Source organism: Meleagris gallopavo, chromosome 1 (assembly GCF_905368555.1).
Source record: "Meleagris gallopavo chromosome 1, MGAL_WU_HG_1.1, whole genome shotgun sequence".
Lineage (NCBI taxonomy): Eukaryota > Metazoa > Chordata > Aves > Galliformes > Phasianidae > Meleagris > Meleagris gallopavo.
Genome location: NC_139404.1, coordinates 3,519,317 through 3,538,069, shown reverse-complemented (window position 1 = coordinate 3,538,069; position 18,753 = coordinate 3,519,317). Strand labels below are relative to the sequence as shown.

The 18,753-nt window shown below is 43.6% G+C and overlaps 1 protein-coding gene across 1 annotated transcript in view; it reads right to left on the bottom strand.

The window, feature by feature from the left end:
• LOC146545183 (uncharacterized) overlaps positions 1–18,514 on the bottom strand; it is a 99,728-nt gene extending 81,214 nt beyond the window's left edge. The window contains exons 1-2 of the mRNA XM_085216835.1: positions 18,469–18,514; positions 16,340–16,876 (exon numbers count right to left, since the gene is read on the bottom strand). Coding sequence (XP_085072961.1) covers positions 16,340–16,876; positions 18,469–18,514 — 583 coding nt within the window. The remainder of the gene's footprint in view (positions 1–16,339; positions 16,877–18,468) is intronic.
• Between the last annotated feature and the right edge of the window lie 239 nt (positions 18,515–18,753).

Below are 18,753 nucleotides of genomic sequence, written 5' to 3'. Positions count from 1 at the left end.
AATTACTGCATAGAAAACTCGACAGTAACCAATGAAAAAAAGCTCACTTCCACCTACATGTCATCAATTACTGCCTGGCATATGCACACAAGCATTCTGCTGATTCAGTGACAAAGCGAGCACCGAGAGATTTCCAAACGTTATCATACTCCTTTCTCTTCTGTTACACAACTCCCTACTCTGAGTAAAACAATACCTGAAACCACAAATTACAAATTATTCAGCCACCTTTCACCATGTACTTTCCTGGATTTTATAAACTAGCATCAAACCAGTTAATACGAGGAGGTAAACAAGTAGCTCCTTAATGTCGTGGTCTGTGTGTCCTCCTAGTGATAGCTATCTGAAACTGCAGTGATGTGCTCTTAAGAGCCTTTCTGTTCAACTCTCAGTTTACTACTTTTTTTTTTTTTTAACTACTATAATTATAATGGTTCAGCTTGACTGCAGCTCTTAAGCCACATTACTACCCTTACTTAGTGACCTAAGCAAAATCTCCACAAGTTCTACAAGTGCCTACGCAGTTAGGAATACAGTAAAAATATTCCTTAATAAAGATGTTAATAAAGATGGTTAGTAATTATTCCACACCAAATTTAAAACTGAGAAAATTTCAGAAAAGCATACTGAAGATATTGATACTGAAGATCATTTTGCAAAGTACTTCAGGCTTTCTTCCTATGTTTTAAGCAATACATAAAACAAAGAATTTGATTCTAACCCAATTTTCAGTTAAGTCTACCTGCCCAGCTATCATCCCCAAAACAATTTTAAGTATCAAAAAACACAGTGTTCCTCCAATACAGAAATCACTTAAGATTCTGGAATTCCAACTCCATTTCTACAAAGCAGATGTACACATGTCAGCGTGTATCACAGCCCAAAGACTCAGGTTGCTTAAACCAAACCCTTTTCTATCACAGGTCATCGCAGCTCATCCTCATGATCCTGAGTTTTTTCCCCAGTTGAGTGACTAGATCATAGGCTGGACAGAGAATTGGTAAGAACTAATTCAATTAAGCACTCACCTGTAAAGGGAATCTGGGAATGACAACACCAAGACAAAGAGGAATGCAACAAATCCTGAAGAGGTCCACCTGGAGCTGACATCTGACAATCAGGCACGTCGTTTCAGTCTAACCACACTGGTTTCTCCTATCTGTTATTTATTTCTCAGAACTGATCAAAATCATGCACCAATCTGACAGTGCAGTGATTGCATTATGATACCAGGGCAGTAAATCAGCGCCTCACATTAAGAGACACAAACTGAAACAACTAAGGTGAAGTTAAGAGTCAAATATAAAACAAACACACGCTCCCACAGTTCTCAATAACATCAGCACCTTCACATTAGGAGAGAAATTTTTCAATAATCAATCTCAGGATTAAGAACATACTGACACAGGCATTGCTTCCACTTCTCCGCATCCACAAGAAAAGAGAGGGGAAAAGTATCAGCAGAACACCAAACATGGCTATCTCGAGTCAATTTAAGTCTCGTTCTTCATCCAACAGCAACTGAAGCCACACGAAGCTGAGGTCTGAACGGTATTTTTAGTTATCTGCAAACTGATTCTGGTATGAGCAGACAGTTTGGGAGATGTGAGATTTATGATGGACGAGCTATTGACAAGTGCTAATAACCGATAAAATTACCATGTATTGGACAGGAATATTGCTAACAGGCAGCAAGGCTTGATGGAGATGTAAGAACGACTTTATTGCTGTTATAAAACTGTGTGCTGATTGGCAAAGGAAAAAAAAACCAAATTATTGCAACTGTTCATTTATTTTAGAAGCATTTGTATTTTTAAGGCTCTCCCAAAGCTATTACTTATGTGAAGCTTAGCAAGTTCCAGTATTATCTTTGATAGTCATTAAACAAAATACCTCATCTGAATTGAGCAAGTATATAATTAGCCACAAAACCAACCCTTGTTTTTCTTGCACCTTCAAAGTGACATGAGGTTCTGCTTTTTTCAACAGAAGCTCTGTATGTTCATACATTTTAAAACTTCAGATCATTTATAGACCAAAGTACTTATTTACAGAGCTGTTCTAGGTTCTCTTTACTCTACTAGTATAGATATTAGCCTTGCTTAGCAAAGTGAAAGAAGTTAAATAGGTGACCCATACACTGTATATATATTGCGTTTAAAAATCATACATGTTTTTCAACCCAAAAACCAAGTTACTAAAAACAGACAATTCTTCTAAACTACCTTGGAATTCTAATTCTTCCTAGAGATGAGCTCTTCATCTTCACACACATACACATACACACACACACACACACACACACACACACACACAAACTTACCTGCTAAAGCTCATTTTACATTGCTCTCTTATGACTATACTTCAACATTTTAAAATGCATGGACTTCATTGAATTTATTTTTTTTTAACCATAGAACATTATTGATTGTATCATCACAGAATAATAAAGCATGGCTGCTCGCTTCCTTTCTCTCTCTTTCACACACACATACACACCTTGTCTCCTTTTATTGCCAAACCCTTGAAGTCTGATGAAGTTTAATGGTTTCTTTTAAAAACCAAGCATTCAGAAATCACTGGCTGTATGAGAACCTTAAAAGAAAACCTGTAATTTCAACCACAGCATTGCACAGAAAAAGCTGCCCCTTAGACATTTAGAACTGAACATGAATACAATGCGCTGAATAGTTCTGCTAGTTCAGGTTTTGCTTATGTTAGATGTAACCTGATTATGTGCCTATGTATGACTCACAAGTTTACTAACATTTGAGACAGTCAATACTGCTACATGTCAGACTGCTTTGAGCTGTTCCTAGTCTATCAATGGTGATGGCTTTTTGGAACTATCTATCTCTGCAGCACTCCTACAATGCATCCCGTTCTGCAATAAGCAATGAAGCAGAAGCAAAAGTAAGGAGACAGTCAGAAGCAAAAGAAAACAAAACACAGCTGAGTTTTTCGAAGAAACACATTTTTAGATTTACCATGTAAAACAAAAGCTTTCAGGAAGTGGCTCATACAGGAAGCCAATGACCTCACAGCTTCTTATAAATAACACACAATTACAAAATGAAAGAGAGCAGTATTACTTGCTCCCTTTAACATTCACATTAATAGTTCAGTCAGTGCTTACCAGCTGTCAACAGCAAAATCCAGACAAAAGGAATCAGAATTTAGGAAGTTCAGAAAACACATCAATGCAATGTTTGTGTCAATTCAAGTAGTGAAGTGACCATTAAATCTCTAGACTCCTGATTTATTCCTTAATTCTGAATATTAAATGTCCATCGTGCAAAGCCCTAGCAGGTATAGGCGCCCCTTATACCTAAGCCAAACATGAAAGGCATGTTCTCTAAAGCCTGCCCCCATTCCTCCCCTTCCATTTCCTAAACTACCAGTCACCACTTCTTGGCCACCTTCTCAACAACATTACAGCTCTTTTGATAAAAGTGCAGCTTCAATAGCATTCTTCTATATAGGTTCCCATCAAGGACCTTACATAAATTAAGTCTTGACAGAGAAGATACCAGAAAGTCATTCCAGCATGAACTACTTTCGATAAGCTGACTGTATTTTATTTTGCGTTGAGCACTCTGTATGAGTTTTTTTTTTTGTCCAAGTCTACTGAAGCCATATGAGTACACATAGCTGTCCAGTTCTAAGCTGTCCAAGTTTTGTTACTGTTTAAAAAAGAAAAAAAGCAATTTGGATTAAGTGCTATGTCTACATACACATTCTTTATGAAAAAGATTAACACCACAACTCTGGTATAGCTTAAAAAAAAAAAAACTCTTGAAAGCTTTTGGAGCACACCACATCATCTGTACTTCGGTGCTTTAGCACCTTTCACTTTTATAACCACCTCAGTTTCTAAACCCTTACATTCACCAGCCATCCAGCCTTCTCCCCCCACAATTTTACAAAATGAATGAACCAAAGGCTTAAATGCTATCACCTTTAAGGAGAGTTTTGCCTCCCCTTTCTATTTTGCTGTTCGAATGACTGCAGAACCTTTTTGGTATTTAACACTTGTCTTAGCAGGGCTTACAAATTCCATTTCAGTCACCTCCCCACTCCTTACGTTCTTCTTTAATACACTTATCCACACAACTGGATAAAAAAAATTCTCTCACTCAATTAGTACTGAAATCAAAACAATATTACATCAACTACTTTACCAGTGATTTAAGGAAACGAGCAGATTTTCTGTCCAGCTTCCTTGAGTTCAGTAACTCAGAATGAGCTGAAATGCCTTCAGAAGAACTGGATCACACTACCTGATTTTTCTAAATCCACTAAAAAGTATCTAAAGTAAAAGAGTATCTAAATTCAGATACTCTGAACATGTTTTAAATCTTGATAATTTTTTCTTCTTCCAAAAACCACTTTTCTGAAGACTTCTACACGTAACTATTCTCCACTGATGGAAAGGTATAGGCACTTAGAATTAAATATTAATCAGCTAGGTTTAGGAATTAGAGTCTTGGTATGTTTTTTTCCTACTAGCAATCCTGGCATAAGATGGAGGAACATGATGATGTCTGCCGATAAAACCATGTTACAGAAGGACAATCAGGATGCTGCCCAGAAAGAGCTGGGAGAGACCTTAAGAACTTGAATAAAAGAAGCAAATCCTATCACAGAAGATTCAACCACATTCTTGGGCATAATATATTTCTGTCATAAACAGCTCCTCAATTCAGGAAGCAGGAGGAAAAAGCTCAGCCCGTTACAAAGTGACCATGGGTCATGAGACTGACGTACCTGTGAGATAAAGCAGGTGAGACCTCAACTTAGAGCAGCAACTCAACAGCTGCCTGGAGACTTTATCTGATTATCGTATGCCCTGTTTAGGAAGAATGAAGACTCAAGCACCAACGCAGAAGAACTTTCTGGTAGCAGAGATAGCAACAGAATGGTAACAATGAACCCATCTAATGACAGCACAGTGCTTACAGAAAGGAAGGGATTCACTAGAAGGTTTCGTGGGTTGTTTATTTTTTTAATAAAAGAGACAGAGCTGTGTGATCCCCAGCAGCAGTCTTAAGACTACAAATTACAATTTCTCAGCCAAGATCAGTAACAGCAGCCAAAGGATTCAATCTAGACCACAAGGAGAAAAAAAGCAAAGAAGAGCACCAGCATAAATGATAGATGGAGAGACTGTGGTTGCTTGTTCCTGCTGCTTCCCAGCAACAACGGAAGACTGCCTGCGTGAGCTTTCACTGTTATTCTCTGCTCCATCGGTGGTTTGTGTTCAACTGTTCAACGGCAGCAATCAGCTGAACGAAGCAGAGAAGCACCTGCAGACTCCATGCCGGCCTCAGCTGGGAAATGACACAACAGCACCAGCTCCAAAATGAAAGACAGGACCATGAAGTTTCTGAGGCAGGAAATGGAGGACAATTCGTGCAGCGTCAGCTGTAGAGCAGCAGCTAACAACTGCACGATGATTAAGAATAGTTTCTTAAACCATGTTTCTGCTCTGATGAGCTATTCCAAGTGCACTGCACATCAAAGCCCATCACAGCAAGATAACTCAGCACGGACTTCAGGAGGATATTAAGAGATACCAAGGGACACTGCATCCCATGCTGCTTTAAGTGAGGGCAGTAGGCAAACTAAAGTGCAAATATTGTTCATATCTGAGCCAAATATGCAGATCAGACACAGTTTAGGATGTTCAAAAGAAAGGGGAAGGGGTGGGGCTGGAAATCAGTGCTTAGAGCATAGAGTAGAAGCTACGCTTGCCTACCTGACTGAATAAGCGATATAATTCCTAGTGATAAAAGCACTACAGGAATAGACGTGAAGAAAGAGGGCTGTGTAAGGCAAAAGCTGCTATTACTTAAAAAAGAGGAAAAAAAGGGTACAATGACAGCCTTAAAAACTTAAGTCCAGCAACTGGAAAAAAAGGTTCAACCCATCAGAGCAACTCGGGTTTTAAGTCTTCCAGTTTAAGCAAAGAATTAAAAAACTGCACTTAAGGAAAAGTTTTATTAGCTTAAAATTATAACCATTAAAGTGCACCAGGCCTCATACACCAACTGACAAGGGTGAAAGTCTAGGAAGCCTTTTTTTTTTTTTTGGCACCAACATGTTTGCTACAAATTCCCAGTGATTCTGCAGTTACATCACAAATGCTGTCAGCATTACGTATCTTAGACCAGAAATTCAGTATCTCAAAGCAATAATAATTATCAAGTATTGAAGAAACAATAAATAAAATCGACCCAACCGAAAGTTCTGTCATCTAAAGTGACCCCTCCAGCAATAAAAGCAGAATGGATAAAACTGAACCATGATCATTCATTAAAAGGTTTTATGTTCCATCTTCTCCTAAGCGGGTATTTCCTGACTGTGACAAGAAACATCTTCGAGAAAACAGAAAACTATATTCAATGATGTACAAAAGAATGGAAATGATCACCAGTGATTAATGTAACACCTAAATAAGAGTGAGCATGCTCTGACAACACTGCTTTTATTCTTTTAAATATGCAGAATCCAAAATATCAGTAATATCACTGCTATGGTACCGTGCTCGTTACCTCATTAAAGTACACACCACTGCTACTGAGTAAATGAAGGCACCTCTAGAAGCCAACTCCTTACCACGTTATGTGCAACTCTGAAGCCTAAATGTTAACGTTCACACATGCTGTAGGGAAAAATAACCCCACCATGGCCCTGGCTTAGAGAAGTAATAATAAGACTGGTAGTTTTACAGGCACGTAGCATAGAAAGATGTATTTGGAAACAAGCAGTCCTAGGGGGAATTTCTACACTGGTATTTGAGTCAAACTTGAATACTCCAAATCACGATCATTCAAGGGCAGAAGAAACCCTGCAAGAAGCATATTAACCGTAAGAGCCATTAACCAATTAACCATAGTTACAAATGCACAGAAATGACTCACGTAAAAAGAAACAAATCATTTCCAGCATTTGAGCCAGATGAGTGCAGGACCACATCACTTTATGGTAAAACACAAGAACAGATTTTTAAATATTTGAAGATATGGTCGTCAAAAGCCAGTATTATCCTGGGCCAACAAATTAATCTTGTGATAGTACAGTGACATATCTTCCCATGAAATCTATATTTAAGATTGCAGATTTATTCCTGTACTAACTTCTGAACAGAAACCTCAAGCACTTGACATCTCTCAAGTTAATTCCTACATCAATTCAACGGAATTCAGGAAGAGGCAGCATGCTTTCTGCTTAATTTAAACAGTCGATTCAAGCACTTTTAAGAAAGAGAAGTAAATGACCATGTAACATGACCAAATTGAGAATCATGGAAGCTCCAAGCAAAACCTGAATACAGAGGAATACAGGCTAGGAAAGTCAAGTGAAGTGGTTCAGGCAATACCACCTTCTCACACAGCTAAGCAAGGGATGGGATGCTTTCCTGAGCTTATGTACTGCTCTCTTCCCAACCCTAAAAATGAATTTATTACATATTGCAATACAGCGACAGCAGGCATGTGGTCAAGAATGCTTCGTCCCAAGAAGGAAGCTTCTACCCTGGAAGCATTCAAGGTCAGCCTGGATGGGGCTGTGAGCACCCTGCTCCACTGAGAGGTGCCCCTGCTTATAGCAGGGAGATGGAGAAAGGTCCCTTCCAACCCAAACCATTCTATGGTTAAGAAAGCTGTCTATGCTACCGTACAAAGTGTGGAAGATACAATAATGAAGCAACTTATAAAATCTCATTATACATCCCTTAAGTTAGCTAAATATATGATAGTATGTACAAGGCACATGAATTAATAACCAGCAGATCAGATACAGAAGAGTTCCATGAAATGTTCAAATACGCTTTTTATGTACAGAGTAAACACTTTTGTTTAACAACTTGTACTGAACTTCACTAAAAATAGAACCTCATCTGTTCTGGCCTCCCTGACTAGTCATCCCTCTGCTCACAGCCTCCAATTTCTAATCAGAGCCTGTGATTTCTAATCTTATCTAGTCTGGATTTTCGTGCCTCTATGCCTGAATATCTCTTTTCAGGAACGGCTGAGTTCAGGCAGTGCTCACTTGACGACTCTCTTACTGTGCCCTCCTTGCTGCCAACTTGATTCTCCTGTATCAAACAAGCCTTACCAGTCACAGCCAACTTGCCTCACGGGGGTATCTCAAGGTAGTTCAAGCTGATTCCTTTCCCAGCAGTGCTGGCAGTCAACACTGGAAGGACTCCTCCTCTGCAGCCCCAACCTCTTATTTACAATGCTTAAGGAGATGAAGAACATAGCAGCAGAACTGCAAATATAAGCAACTTGAATCCTGAGCTATCCACAGAGCTGGTTAACATAATGTAATACTTAAATATGCTCTTATAAACCACAGGAGAGCACAGACAATACTATTAATACAAATACTACTTAACAGAATTCTTTAGAGGCCCACAGTACAGAAGTAGATGGGTCAGCTGAATACCAATTAGTTGAGAAAACATCTTCATATCTTTATATCTTTATTCATTTTAAAGTGAGATGGTAGGAAAACTTAAATTCTGAATTCAGTTTTGTAAGAGACGTTACTGGAAAGTCTGTCTTAAAAGCAAGCACTCTACAAAGTTCCATTCATCTATGCAAGCAGTGGAGATGAAGCCACTCATTTACAGACAAATCAACTTAAGCGAGGAATGAGATGTTAAAATTTCTTAAAAATAAATGAACATTATGAATCAAAGAGTTGCAAGCCATAGGAGGATCTCCTTAAGCATCACTAAGAAGGTAAGATGAGTTTGCATTCATCTTCATGTCTTGACTGCCTCCTGACAGCAACAGACAAGAGCAGAAAACAGACATTACTGAAAACATGCATCACCAAATGCAGCTGAACGTTGTAAGGCAAACTGAAGTAAGCACCACGAGGCCTCACATCACGGCAAGGATGGGGCAGAAGGAGAATCCCAATGATGCCCTTGCTCAGTTACCTACTCTCTCTTTAAACTTCCAGAAGCACCAAATCACAAAGGTAACGTAACACTCAGGAAATAGGCAAAGTCCGCTTTTGCTGCAAGAAAGGCAGAGAAACAACTGAAGGAAAAAAAAAATAGCATCATAAATACCACCTGCAGGAAGAAGATAGACTTATTCACCCTTTTTTTTTTTTTTCTGTTTGCTTTCTGCCAGGCAGTAGCAGAATGAAGGCAGACACCAGCAGCAGCTACAGACAAAGAAACAGACAAAAAAAAAAAACCTGAAGGGAATAGGAATCACCACAACTTCTTTTGAAATCCTCACGCGTTTCTGCCCTTGTTATTAAAAAGAACAATGAACTGTTAACAATATTGGTTAAGGTCTTTGCAAAGATTTATGATCACAAGTTAAAATGAAATAAACCACGCATAATCTACCCAAATAAACTGTACAGAGAAGCCAGTAACATTAGAGGTATACAAATAATTAGACACAGCTACAAAAGAGAAGGTACCTGCAAGTCTCAGGGAGGGCTTCCAGCTTAACCAGTTTAAGTGGGTAGGAAAATATTCTCTGAAGTAGCAGACTAAGAAAAAAAAAAAGCTGTACTCCCTGTCTATTAGAAATGTTATGTGCATCACAAACCTGTCCTTGAATATAGACCTCGTACGCTGCAGGTAAATACATTATTTTTGTGGTAATGGATTTTGTTACAAACTGCCAGAAGATGCAATCACTGCTTTAATCAGCCAACAGTGTGGGGAACAAAATTAAACCTGCTCATGATAATAGGAGTACTTTGTCATTTCTAAGGAAAACACGAATGGAAGCTATAAACACAACGAGGTACATCCCACAGAGACTGTGACTAAACTGATACCAGAAGTGGCAAAACTGCACTTATATTATTTATCTGACCTAGGAACTATGAGAATAACACTACATGAACATTCTCAGAAGTAACTACCCACGGGAACACAAAGTTACAGGAAAAGACTAAAAAAAGTTTGGTTTTGAAACCAGTGGTCTTCAAACTACAGAGGCATGCAATGCACCCTGAAGAGGGGAGAGGGCATGAAAAAAAAAATTAAAATTGCTGGTCTAGAACAAAAAAAGGCCATGAAAGCAGTTAACTGCTATCCACAGATGCAGCATATGCAAAACACAAGGGAGAGACAGAGGTATTGACATTAATGGACAGTATTTGCACAACAACAACAACAAAAAAAAAAATGCATGCTGACTGCCACCTACAAACTTGTATTTACTGGGGAATTGAGTCTTGTATTTCTAAGCACCAGTGATATCAAACACAGAACAGCCTTCTGAGAGGACCAGGGACAGTTTCATTTTGGAGCCTGAAAACTGAGTCATAACACATGCCCATGTGCAATACAGGACTAAACCCTGTCATCCAGGCTGCTCCTGTTTTCCACGTATGCCCTTAGAAAGATCCTTCTCCCACCATAATGTTAAGGGCCCAGGCAAACCAATCAAACATCCCTACCAACATTTTTTTCTTCTGTATTACACTATTTTGATTTCCAGTATCACTGCTTATAGGTGTCACTCATTACCGAAACAATACTTCTTTAAAATAACTGGAATTGGATCAGTTCAACTTACAATCCACAGTTAATCCTCCCTGATCATCATCTCTGACTTTTTCTTTCCAATGTTCTGCAAAGACTTCCTCATGAATGTCAGTAATTCTGTTAGAGAACAGAGGCTCTCACTGACGTAGGATAGCAGAACTCTGTCTTCATTATGTCCCTTTAACCTCAACACCACTCACACATGAAAACGCCAGTTTCTGGAGGAGAATAAAGCAAGAATTTTCCTAATCTGCAAACTAATAAAAAAAAACAGCACTGTGCTATCCTATAGGCTTATCAAAACCAGCAGATATATTCCTTGTTAGTGAAACCACATATTAAGTCAGCCAGATCTCACTTCCATAACATGCTGTACAAATGCTATTCAAAGCTAAGCGTCTTTTAAATTCAAAGCATTGATTTATTTGTCAGTACTGTTCCATAGGTACCTCTGGATCAGCAAAACCTGACAGGGCTAACCATTCAACGATTAAAACCACGGTATTATTTTTCTCTTTTCTGGGAAGGACACACAACTTTTTTAAGCTAACAGAGTTAGCTGTGGTCGTAGATGACAGTTTTTAGAGAACTAGCAGGTCCCATGACACTGGATCCGCCGTTCTGGCTTCTGTTTATACAGACAACTACAGGCTTCACTGAACAGATGCCTATAGACACAGATAAGAAGGAAAGAATACCAACTAGCCGATCTGGCTCGAACCTGAGCTGACAAGGAAGCCGGGACACCAAGTGAGGCGGGGAGCGTTGTCCCAGAGCCCCGCGGGCAGCTCGGGCCCACCAGGCAGCGCTGTGCTTCTGCTCTCCTCCGGCAGAGGGCAATGACACTTAAACAGCCCTGTGCTGCACTCAGGCTGCTCTGAAACGACGGGAGCAGCTCCGAACATCACTGACACCTGTCTTAAAAGACAAGCGTTATTTAACACCGCAGGATTTCAAAGGCTTCTGCTCGGTTTAGACATGGCTTACGTTGTGTCTTTGCTATACATACGTCTTGCTGAGAAAAATTACCAACTGCTTTTCACAGACTTGGAATCCTGTCGTCTATCAGCAGGATAAACAAAATCCGGATAGCTCCAGGAGCCTGGGCCACTGTCCTGAAGTCACAGAAGCCAGAATATGAAAGATACCCCAAGAGTTACGTACACTAATACATAGCAGACATTAACAGATTAACATTTAAAGACAGGTCAAATAAATAGAAGGAGGGGTGAGGGGAAAAAGACACTCCTAAAATGTCAAACCACAGGACTGAGGACAGTACAGCAGCTAGATCTGAGAGCAAACAGTGCTTTCAGTTTACAAAACACATACAGATAGCAGCTAGCAATCTCCTTTTTTCCCCTCCTGCCAGAAGTAAACACCGTTGCTAGATGCAACTTCTCTGTCCCAAGAGACTTCAGGGCTCCTTATGCTAGCTGGCAGCAAGAATCTCCCACTGAATTCCCGTAATCAAGCAAAGATACACTCAGCTTCAGACACCTGGATTAACTACCACCAAGCATCCAGCACCCCATCAGGCAGAAACACCTGACAACGCTGATATAAATGGCAACCAAGAAAATGTTTGTCTCCCAAACAGCTAAAATTTCATCTCCCTTTCAGTTCTACTTTTTCTTGGCACAGTGTAGTTGATGAAATCGGTGTCTGCCTTCATTTTATAACTCTGCCATGTCTGCAGAAGCTCCGACAATAGCTGCCACAGATCTATTAAAACTCTGTAAAGTGAGCATAATACAGTTATCATACAAATTAGGACACATTCTGGGCATTCCATACACAACGATAAGAGAGAAATACAATGATCTTTTCTGAAAATGTGGTACCAAAATTGTACCAGAGCGTAATTCAGAGGAAGAATTACCTCAGATTCCGGATATGCTTTTTAAATAAACCCCAAATCTTAGAGGACTTAGTCTGCATCTCCCGAGAAAAGTTCTGTAGACAACACTCAACCCAAGCTAATAAGCACTGTGAGGGAATAAGGATTCCTTCAGCCACAGCACTGCCCGGGCTGCTCTCAGCTTGCTTGGTGTCGGTGGGACACACAGGCAGAGCAGCACGTTGCTGCACACAAAGCACCATCAGGAGGGGGGCAGAATCACGGACATTTTGTGACAGTGAAGCAGGATGCTTTCCACGCTTCCCTCTCCCCATTTCTCCTCAGCTTTCCACCCAGGCAATTAACTGCTGTCTCGGACAGTCCATGACACAAAGAAAATAAAAAAAACCTGCCCGTATTATTAGCACACTGACTTCACAAGCTTGCTGTTAAGGTGAGACTCCCGTACAGTACTCTTAACATGTTAGTACGTTCTCAGTATTGTGCCAAGGAGTAATAATTTGGAAGACAAGAAATACTATGCCTGCTTTAGCATCTTTTCATTTACCAGCTTTGCCTGTTTACTAAATAATCACATTATTTATGCTGTTCAATAGGACCTTCTGTCTAACCAAGACTTACATTCGGAGAAGCACTAATAAAAATCATTGCTTACAGTTTCAGGAGCATTTATAGCACTATTTACTTCTCAATTTCTTTTGTTTATGCTTTAAGAACAAACGTATAGCCCAGAAATTATTTCAAAAAAAAAAAAATAAAAAAACCCAACAACATCAGCAGAAACCACTAACGCTTCCTAACAGAATAATATTCCCCCCCCCCAAAAAAAAAAAGTTCTCACATAACAAACTGTACAGGGGGATTCAGTTCACTGCAACACCGGGCTCAAGAGCAGCAGCATCCCTCCCCCCACCCCCCAAATTATCCTACGTGTTCAGACTGAAGTACTCATAAACTACTGACAATGGCAAAACTTCCGCATTCAGATTGATTTCAACTAATTACAACCAGCATATACTACAACCATTTTTTCTTGTCCTGCTAAATACATCACTTTCTGTCAGGAACTGAGGAAACTTTCAGCTCGACTGTTTTACTGCCACAATTCATATTTTTCCTGTGTTGTCGTCAGTCTGTCGGGGATTTTCAGGGATCTCCCGAGTTACATCTGTGGAGAAGCAAATTCCTGGGGATATTTAACACGTTCCTTCCTGAGCTCGGGACAGGTCACAAATACCCACAAACGAGGGCCATCTGCAAGTGTTAAGTTGCCAGATCAGGAAACTACGGAAGGATGAAATCTCTGACCTTGATAAGGGTGAAACTCAGAACACAAACAACTCCAGTTTGCAGCCCGGCTGTTAGGTAACCACGCAGCGCCTGCCGGCTGAGGTGCAGCACCCTGAAGGGCTCACGAAGGATGGTAAATCTTATGCTGTATTTAGCAAAGTCCGAAGCCAATAAAAAAAAAAAAATACTATCTATGCATAAATTCACTGCAAACAGTGGCAACTCTTTTAATTCTTTCTTCAGAAAGCCCTGAGTCGGGACACAAAATTATCACAAAACTGACTCGGAAGAACTATCAGGAAAAGGTTTTGTCATTTTATTTTTTAATTTCTATTTCAGCGTTCATGCTTGCAACAGCTTTTATCCTTCACGTTACAGCCTTTTTGAGCTCTTATTCTGGTACTGCCATATAATTTGAGAAGCAGGGTATTTATGAAATAGCACCATGTAAATATTGCATGATAGCTACAGCCAGTGATACTATAGACACAGCAGCAAAAATGTAACTCCATGCTTTCGTTGTTAATACAGGGGGGAAAAAAGTAAACACGTGATTACAGCAATGGAAAAAAAACACAGCCCAGATTAAGGAGCTGCTCTCAATTTTAACCGTGTAATAGGCAACAAGTAACATAAACAAACACTTGCTTTTAAAATAAGTTCCCAATTTCCCTTTTTATTAAAGCAGGAAAAAAAAGACTTTCACTACTTCCTGTAGCAACATCAATGTGAACAGTCATTTAGATAAATACTTCTCGAAGCCTTTTCAAGCACACGCAGACAACAAAACAGGAGATCTTTTTGCTACTGAAATCTGGCATTAAATCCCACCGTGAAATACTGAGTACATGAAAGATAAATTGGTACTGTTTACACAGAAGTGAGTAGAACTGGCACAACACCTATTTTTCATAGGCTTTTTTTTCATATACATTATATTCGTCACCAAAACAGCTCAGCAGAACACCGGGTACAGCACACATTGTTCCCTGTCATGAACTGACAGCAATTGAAGAGAAGGTGAACTAAGTTACAAAATGAAATATTTTTCTTCCAGCCGTCTGAGAAGATAAACGATCTTAGTTATATTAAAGAGAAATGGGATACGGGATCCAAAGCACTCATTTTATGTTAACTGCGTGTCACCAACAAAAATAGAGAAAGCAATTTCCTGGGGCATCAATTCCACCAGCAATTCTACGTACACAAAAATCAGACACTGACGTGCTCTGCTCCTGTGCACCTTCAGATCCGTAACAAATCAACTGCTCCCTACCCAATTCCTATTTAAGATAGATTTCCCCCTCCCCCCCCCCAAAGTAGGAAGATATAAAGACATGCAGATGTGCCAGTACAAATAAAGCTGACAATGCTCGGGTAATTTCTGTGCCCAACACCATTTCATTTGACTTCCCATAACCAACACAGAACACCAGCACTCCACAGCAAGCACCAAATATGGCTGATTACCATCCTTTCACCATTAGGCACAACTACCCTTTCTTGATATTTTAAGGTGAGATTCCCTCCTCTCTGAGGAAAGTTAATACCTGGAAAACCTCACTATTTCATATGCAGAACATTGTGCTGGTAATGTTATGACAGAATGGAAGCATCATACTGAAGCATCGTAAACCATCCCCGACACATTTAATGACCTAGACCTGCATATACTGTGAAAAACTTTATCCCTCTATCCTCCTTCTCACATTCTGTTACAGAGCATTAAAACCCCAACACCACTACTACTAACACAAGATTCGAGCGCAACTCTGCTGCAGTTTGAAATACCTGGGCACTTTCATCAGCGTTGGTTATAAAATCATCTCTCTCCAACCTATTCTTGCTCATTTGCCTGCTGTTATTTAACTCTTTAAGGCTATTTAAGAATCGCCATGCTGGGCTTATGTAACTCCTCAAAACACATTAAATTCAACATTTTTTTAAGCTCTATAGTAGCAAAACAGACAGCAGAACACCCAGATACAGTTTGCTTTCCCACTCCTCCTCCGCTTACTCTAAACTAAAATATCTCCGTCATCTAGAAATAGCGGTCTTCCATTTTTTTCCAGGATTTTGAGAGATGCAGAAGCCTGAACTCCAAGCATTTGCCTACAGGCACAGATGCTGCCTACAGACCCCGTGCAAGCCGCCAGCAGACTCCTGGGGTCCTCTGCCAGTGAGCTGAAAGCCTCTGATCTAGAACTGCGTATCCTCTTACTTGCTGTTTCTTCTGCTATTTGAGAAGTTGCATTAAGATAGCATTATGTTCCTCAATGCCAAGCTTGCCTTTCCCTACGCAGCTTACCAGCGTTCTTCCAGAGCTTTCCATAAAATCCTAACTCCGGAACACCAGAACATCGCTAACACACCTCGCTCGGCCCCAGATCCGAAGTCACTCTGCAGTAAAATCTGCCCAACCTATAAATAGCACTTATGCTCTGGAGGACGGCAGCAACCTCCGTTCCCCTGCACACCAAGCAGCGTGCCATAACAACACGGCCCGGGCAGACACACAGGATGGCACCGAGGGAGAGAAACCCACACAAAGCATAAACACGTCGCGTCCACCGGGCACGGCCGGTTCTAAAAGCCCTCCTGTCGGGAGCCTCGCGCCGGGCTCTGCCACAGGGCCGGCAGACAGAGCCACTCACCGGGAAAAGGGCCCTCAGGAGGCGCGGCCCCAACGGCCGCTCCCCTCAGCTCCCGGGGCTCCCAGCCGCCTCTCCTCGACCCGGCCGCCCCACCGGCCCCGCTTCCCGCCTCAGGCCCCGATCCCGTCACAGGCCCCGGGCCCGCCCTCCCCCGCCGCCGCCACGAGCTCCCCGCGGCCGCCGTCGCCCCCGGAGCGGCTGGGGGCGGCGCGAGGCCGGGCCGCGTGACTGCCTGAGCCGGCGGCACGTGGCCCCGACCATAACAAACAGGCGGGTGGGCGGGGGCGGGCCGCGCTCGAGCCCTGCCAAGGGCGGGCGGGCTGAGAGAGGTGAGGGGGCGGGGGGGCGGAGAGGGAGGGAGGGAGAAAGGGGGATGAAGAGCGGGAAGAGAGAAGAGACGGGGGGGGGGTCGGCGCGGTGATTGGCCCGCGAGGAGCGGTGGGCGTGGCCAGCCGGCCCGCCGCCGTGGTGCAGTGCTGAGGAGGCGCCAGGCGGGGGCCGCTGCCGCGCGTCGAGGGGTCGCGCGCGCTTCCCGCCCTCAGCGACGCCGCTCGCCCGCCCCGACGATGACCCCCCGAGCGCGGCCCGCCGGCATCGCGCCGCCTCGCAGCCCCTTCCCCACTGCCCGACCCACCCCGTCACGCCCTCCAACCGACCCCCTCGTACTCCCAGGCGGCCCTGGGCGCCCAGGCTCTCCTCCCGGAGCGGCGATTGCCTCACAGCCACCTGCCCTCCCTCCACAAGCTAGTTGCGCCACGCAGGAAAAAAACACTGCGGCTCTGCCCACAGCCCTCGTCCCCTCCCTCCGTCCCCTCCCAGCACAGCTGCTGCCTCGGGCACCCCCAGATCCCCTCCCTACGTAACCATTCCTTCAGGTACCCCAAAACATCTCTCTTCGTCACCTCAGGATCTCTTCAAGCACCCCAAAACTCACTCGTCGCCTAAGAGCATAACTGCTCCCTCAGGCACCCCGACATGCCGCTCCTCATCGCCTCAGCGTCCCCTCCCAACGCGGCCATTTCCTCGGGCACCCCAAACCCGGCTCCTCGACGCCTCACGGTGCTCTCATCTCAGTGTAACCATTCTCTGTGGCACCCCCAAACGTGGCTCCTTCCAATCAGTGCTGTTCCCTCTGGCACCCCAAACTCATCTCCTCAGCACCGCAGGGATTTCTCCATCGGCTTTCAGCATGACGATTTCCTCAGGCACCCCAAAGCCACAATCTGCAATGCCACAGGGTCCCCTCTCAGCAAGGCTGTCCGCTCAGGCACCCCAAACATGGCTCCTCCATAGTAGCATCCCCCTCAATCGCTGCTGCCCTACTCAGGCACCCCAAAATTTATCCCTTTTCAGCACTACAGGGCTTTCCCCATCCCCTTACATTGCAGTGATGCCCTCTGGCACCCCAAAACCTCACAACATCACCTCCCAGGTGAGCCATTCCCCTCCAAGCACCCCAAAACCCAGCTCTTCACTGCCACGGAGCTCTCTCCATTCCCCTTCAGCACGATCCCCAAAAACTTCACTCCTCAACCTCACACCATCCTTCCTTCCAGCACCCCCAAGCCCTCACTCCTCAGACAGCAGAGGCTTCCCTCCACCCCCTTTCAGCACAGCAGTCCCCCCAGGCACCCCAAAATCTCACTTCTCAACACCACACCATCTCATCCTAGCACGGCCATTCCCCTCGGGCACCCCAGAACTCCTCACCACTGCACTGCACCCTTCCAGCACCACCATTCCCTCAGACACCCCAAAAATCTCACTCCCTGACACTACAACGTCATCTCCCAGCACAGCCATTCTTCTCAGGCACCGCAAACCCTCAGTCCTCAAACAGCACAGGGCTTCCTCCGTTCCCTTTTCAGCTCGACGATCCCCTCGGGCACCCCAAAACTTTGCTCTCCAACATCACAGCATCATCTCCCACGGTCAGCCATTCCCCCTCAGATATCTCAAAACTCCTCAGCACCGCCGTGCCCCCATTCCAGCACCTCAACCCCTCACTCCACGACACAACGTCACCTCCCAGCACGGCCACGCACCCCACAAACGCACTTTCACTTCACAGCCCCCCAACAGCCAGCACCGCTTCACCCCCTCAATCCCCCCCGCGGAGCCCCACGCACCCACCTGTAGGGCCGTGTGCCCTCGGCCGCCCACCGCCCCCGTCATGTGGCACCGCGGGGCGAGAGCTGCGTCAATTAATTAAGCGAGCGCTCCGCACCGGGGCTGGAGCATGCGAAGGGCTCGGGGAAGTGCTAAATATACTCGCTGCCAGCGAAACCGCCTGTGTCACAGGCCCGGGGCTGGCGAGGCAGCGGCGCTTTCCTCCCCGCCCCCCCCATCCCCCCCCATCGGCCACATTTTGTTTTTGCCATACGCACTTCGAAACGCAGCCCGGCCCCCCCCCC